Source organism: Arachis ipaensis, chromosome B09, assembly GCF_000816755.2.
Source record: "Arachis ipaensis cultivar K30076 chromosome B09, Araip1.1, whole genome shotgun sequence".
Lineage (NCBI taxonomy): Eukaryota > Viridiplantae > Streptophyta > Magnoliopsida > Fabales > Fabaceae > Arachis > Arachis ipaensis.
Genome location: NC_029793.2, coordinates 21,707,971 through 21,713,720, shown reverse-complemented (window position 1 = coordinate 21,713,720; position 5,750 = coordinate 21,707,971). Strand labels below are relative to the sequence as shown.

The 5,750-nt window shown below is 41.3% G+C and overlaps 1 protein-coding gene across 14 annotated transcripts in view; it reads left to right on the top strand.

Annotated features, from left to right (window-relative positions):
* Window positions 123-5,750, top strand: part of LOC107617683 (probable pre-mRNA-splicing factor ATP-dependent RNA helicase DEAH5) — a 6,511-nt gene continuing 883 nt past the window's right edge. For 3 of the 14 annotated variants that reach the window (XR_002353286.1, XR_002353279.1, XR_002353277.1), the window contains exons 1-4: window positions 123-3,622; window positions 3,934-4,330; window positions 4,912-5,145; window positions 5,271-5,367. Coding sequence is in view for 2 of the 14 variants with exons in the window: in XM_021110433.1 (XP_020966092.1) it covers window positions 390-3,622; window positions 3,934-4,327 (3,627 nt within the window). In the remaining 12 variants the exon portion in view is untranslated. Of the gene's footprint in view, window positions 3,623-3,933; window positions 4,442-4,466; window positions 4,721-4,911; window positions 5,748-5,750 lie in introns of those variants that run through there. The other 11 variants (XR_002353284.1, XR_002353281.1, XR_002353280.1 and 8 more) reach the window with 7 other exon arrangements.

Sequence of the window (5,750 nt, the reverse complement as noted above, 5' to 3'; positions counted from 1 at the left end):
GAATAAAAGCTTAAAATCTATACTTTTAAAATTGACAGTGAAAAGAAAATATCATTAATAGAGATTTTTGCTTTTTAAACAAAAATTGTGATTACAATGAATTATTAGAAAAAAGGAAAAGAAAAAACTCAGGAGAATGCACTAGTTAGCAATATGTGTACATACTCCTGTTTTGGCTTACACCAGTGAAAAGCTCTTTCACATGAGAACTGCGACCCTTAGAATTTAAAAATATCCAATTAGGGTTTAAATCACGAGCCTTTGTATCCCAATTAGGGGTCCTTTGATCTAACAAATTTCACTTTCGTTCCAAATTCTCATACGCATAACACCACGAATCCACGCTAATTCCCAATTCGTCATTCGCGCTTCGGTTCTTCATCAGAGCCATGGCGGTGGAGAACCCACAAGATTCGTTGAAGAAGCTCGAGTACTTGTCTCTTGTTTCGAAGGTTTGCACCGAAATGGAGTCTCACACCGGAAACGGTGACAATGTACTCGCCGAGTTCATCACCGAGTTGGGTCGATCTTCCGAGAACGTCGAAGAATTCGACGCAAAATTGAAGGAGAACGGTGCCGAATTGCCGGACTATTTTGTCCGTACACTTCTCACGATAATCCACGCTATTCTCCCTCCGAAGAAGGGTTCTGGGAACAGCGACGTCAAGGGTTCGAAGCAGGACGGTGGTGGTTCGAAGGGGAAGTTCAAGGCACTGGCTATTGCAGATGATAGGGATAGGGTTAAGGAGCTGCAGAAGGAGATTGAAGCTGAAGCCAAAGAGAAACATGGTGGTGATAGAGACAGAGAAATACACGGTGAAGATGGGCACAGAGGAAGAGACAGAGATAGAAGGGATAGAAGAGATAGAAGGGACAGGTATGATAAATATGATAGAGATGAAAGGCCTAGAGATAGGAATAGAGATAGAGATAGAGATTATGATGATTATGATGATGAAAAAGGGGATTCTAGGAGAAGGGGAAGGGATAGAGAGAACGATAGGGGTAGGGGTAGGGATAAGGATAAGGATAGATATGAGAGGAGGAGGAGAGATGGGTGTGAAGAAGAAAATGGTGGTTATGGTGAAGAAGATGGTGGTGGTGACAGGAAAGGTAGGAGGGATCTGAGGCATAGTGGAGGGGGTGAAGTTGAATTGTACAAGGTTTATAAAGGGAGGGTTTCAAGGGTGATGGATACAGGGTGCTTTGTTCAGTTGGATGATATTAGAGGGAAGGAAGGATTGGTGCATGTGTCACAGATTGCAACTAGGAGGATTAGTAATGCAAAGGATGTGGTGAAGCGGGATCAGGAGGTTTATGTGAAGGTTATATCTGTTTCTGGTCAGAAGTTGAGTCTTTCGATGAGGGATGTTGATCAGCATACCGGAAAAGATCTTCTTCCGTTGAAGAAAAGCGATGAGGACACATTTCGGATGAATCCACAGGATTCGAAGGATGGGCCAGTTGCGAGGACGGGTCTATCGGGTATCAGAATTGTGGAGGAGGATGATATGGGGAAATCGCGGAGGCCTCTGAAGAGGATGAGCTCTCCTGAGAGGTGGGAGGCAAAACAGTTGATTGCTTCAGGTGTTTTGAGTGTTTCAGAGTACCCAACTTATGATGAGGAGGGAGATGGGTTGATGTACCAGGAGGAAGGTGCTGAAGAAGAGCTTGAGATTGAGTTGAATGAGGATGAACCTGCATTTTTGCAAGGGCAGAGCAGGTATTCAATGGATATGTCTCCTGTCAAGATTTTCAAAAATCCAGAAGGTTCTCTTGGTCGTGCTGCCGCACTGCAGTCTGCACTTATAAAGGAGCGTAGAGAAGTACGAGAACAGCAGCAACGCACCATGCTTGATTCTATTCCAAAGGATCTCAATCGTCCTTGGGAAGACCCTATGCCTGAATCTGGTGAAAGACATCTTGCCCAGGAGCTTAGAGGAGTTGGTTTGTCAGCCTATGATATGCCAGAATGGAAGAAGGATGCCTATGGAAAGACCATTACTTTTGGGCAAAGGTCCAAGCTTTCTATTCAAGAACAGAGGCAGAGTCTCCCTATTTACAAGTTGAAAAAAGAATTGATTCAGGCTGTCCATGATAATCAGGTGTTGGTGGTAATTGGTGAAACGGGTTCAGGTAAAACTACTCAGGTAACACAGTATCTTGCTGAAGCAGGTTACACGACAAGAGGTAAAATTGGATGCACTCAACCTCGTAGGGTGGCTGCAATGTCAGTTGCAAAGAGAGTTGCAGAAGAGTTTGGATGTCGATTGGGAGAGGAAGTTGGTTATGCCATTCGGTTTGAAGATTGTACGGGACCAGATACTGTAATCAAGTACATGACCGACGGTATGCTTCTTAGGGAAATACTGGTTGATGAGAACCTGTCACAGTATTCTGTCATAATGCTTGATGAGGCTCACGAAAGGACCATTCATACTGATGTTCTTTTTGGACTGCTTAAGAAGCTAGTGCAGCGTAGGCCTGAGTTGCGATTGATTGTCACGTCTGCCACTCTGGATGCAGAGAAGTTCTCAGGATATTTCTTTAATTGTAACATCTTTACAATACCTGGGAGAACGTTTCCTGTGGAGATTCTTTATACTAAGCAGCCAGAAAGTGATTATTTGGATGCAGCTTTGATCACTGTCCTACAGATCCACCTGACAGAACCTGAAGGAGACATTCTTCTCTTCTTGACTGGTCAAGAGGAGATTGATTTTGCTTGTCAATCTCTCTATGAAAGAATGAAGGGTTTAGGTAAGAATGTTCCAGAACTGATAATATTACCTGTTTATAGTGCCCTTCCTAGTGAAATGCAGTCTAGGATATTCGACCCTGCTCCTCCTGGTAAAAGGAAAGTGGTTGTGGCAACTAACATTGCTGAGGCTTCTTTGACTATTGATGGGATATTTTATGTTATTGATCCTGGGTTTGCAAAGCAAAATGTTTATAACCCAAAGCAAGGACTTGATTCGTTGGTGATAACTCCAATTTCACAAGCTTCGGCCAAACAAAGAGCTGGACGTGCAGGGCGTACTGGACCTGGAAAGTGCTATCGCCTATATACCGAGAGCGCATATAGGAACGAGATGTCTCCTACTACGATTCCTGAGATTCAAAGGATAAATCTTGGGATGACTACTCTCAACATGAAAGCTATGGGAATAAATGATCTTCTGTCCTTTGATTTTATGGATCCACCATCACCCCAAGCTCTTATTTCAGCCATGGAACAGCTTTACAGTCTTGGAGCATTGGATGAAGAGGGCCTTTTAACCAAACTGGGGAGGAAAATGGCAGAATTTCCCTTGGATCCGCCATTGTCCAAGATGTTACTTGCCAGTGTGGACCTTGGATGCAGTGATGAGATTTTGACGATAATTGCCATGATTCAGACTGGCAATATTTTTTACAGGCCTAGGGAAAAGCAAGCCCAAGCAGATCAGAAGAGGGCAAAGTTTTTCCAGCCTGAAGGTGACCATCTCACACTGCTTGCTGTTTATGAGGCTTGGAAAGCCAAGAATTTTTCAGGACCATGGTGTTTTGAGAACTTTGTTCAATCTCGATCATTGAGGAGAGCACAGGATGTCAGGAAACAGCTTCTTACCATCATGGATAAGTAAGATATCAGTACTTCTAAATATTTTATTTACTTTGTTTAATTGTTTGTTTCTTTTTCTTTTTTCTTCTTTTTACTTGTAACTTTGTACAGAGTCCAATGTTTCCGCAGATATACTGTTTTGTAATATATTGAAATTTTTAGACACACTAAATGTTTCAGTATTGGGTTGCTTGTTGCCATTATGGTGTTGTAACATACATTTTGGTGTGGTTTGTATTTTGTAGCTATATCTTGTCATTGGTTCTCTGCATTATAATTTTGCTGGCCAGATTGAATTGTATTCTGAAATCATCATCTCTGATATGCAGGTATAAATTGGATGTTGTAAGTGCTGGAAAAAATTTTACCAAGATCAGAAAGGCAATCACCGCAGGATTCTTTTTCCATGCAGCAAGGAAGGATCCCCAGGAAGGCTACAGAACCCTAGTTGAGAACCAGCCTGTATATATCCATCCAAGTTCAGCTTTGTTCCAGAGACAACCTGACTGGGTCATCTACCATGAACTTGTTATGACAACCAAGGAATATATGCGTGAGGTCACAGTGATAGATCCTAAATGGCTTGTTGAATTGGCACCAAGATTCTTCAAAGTATCAGATCCTACAAAGATGAGCAAGCGAAAGCGTCAAGAGCGGATTGAACCACTCTATGACAGATATCAGGAGCCAAATTCATGGCGTTTGAGTAAACGCCGTGCTTGATATGCAATTCATCTTCTTCCTCTTCTTGTTCCTCTTAATTCAATGGATTGCTCAGTTTTTTTGTAGCATTAAAAAGATGTAAACTTCCCCCTTAGTCCTTATATGATAATGCAGGTGGAAATTTTGACCCTTATGACAGATACCATGAGCCAAATTCATGGCGTTTGAGTAAACGCCGTGCTTGATATGTAATTCATCTTCTTCTTCTTCTTGTTCCTCTTAATTCAATGGATTGCTCAGTTTTTTTGTAGCATTAAAAAGATGTAAACTTCCCCCTTAGTCCTTATATGATAATGCAGGTGGAAATTTTGACCCTTAGTTTGTATTAACCAAAAATGATGATAGAGGCATATTTACTAAATCTAGTGTTATTATATTTCTTTTGGCTGATTATTTGGTTCTTTATTGTTGCTGAATTCTGAATATTTGGTTTTTCCTGGACGTTCTGATATGTGTAAAATCTGTTACTAATGTTCCAATGTTCTGGAATTTTGGTCAAGCAAGGAGTTACTGAGTTAATATCGTATTGGAGTTGTGTTATGTGCCAGTTATATTGCTTAATTGCTTTATGCTGTTTATAACAGTTCAGGAACATAGTGCAGTGCCACAGGCTCCCTCTGGTGAAAGATTCAAGATCTGGGATCAATGTGATGGTGTAATCTATATTCCTGTGAGATATCTTCTGAGTTTGTATTCTCAGTAGACGATCTACAAGGTTTCCGGACCCTGCCTGGTTGATCACATGAGCTGATCTCAGAAGTCAGAAGGATGTGAGCCTTGACCAAGGAGAGGTGCTTTTGCCAACACAGTTTTTTAAGGTAGATTTTCAACCTTCTGTCTCTTCTCTCTGGAAAATTAATGGAGTGGCCTTGGTTGCAATAGTTGAGCTTTGAATGGCAAGAATTTGAAGAGAATGTATTTGTTGCTTTGATTTGATTAATAGCAACGATCGTCAGATGATTAGAAAAGGTCAAGAGAGAACGATTCGGCTGTGTTTGCTGGTGGAATTTGAACTTGGCTAGATAGACATTGAAGTGGAGGTTAGTCTGGACCCTTTGCACCTAATGGCTGATAGGAATGTCACTCACAGTGATCAGTAGCACACTAGATGATTTTCTTTCCTGGTGTTAGTCATATTCATGATGAAGCATTGAGCATTGGCTGAGTAGGGGCAGTGAATCTTCATTTTGGTCATATTACTAGGCTTGCAATAGGAATAATTATTCTGATGCGTGATGCATTTTTTCCTTGGTATTTGAATAAGTTGCTCCTCTCATGGTTGAGCAACAAAAAAAAATGGCATTACACTGACGTGTGAACTATGTTAGGTTAGAAAATTTTTGTAAAATGGCAATGCTTTGTGAATTATTTATCTTTTAGAAGAGAGAGAAAGAGAAGAAAGAGAGAGGAGGGGGGGGGGGTT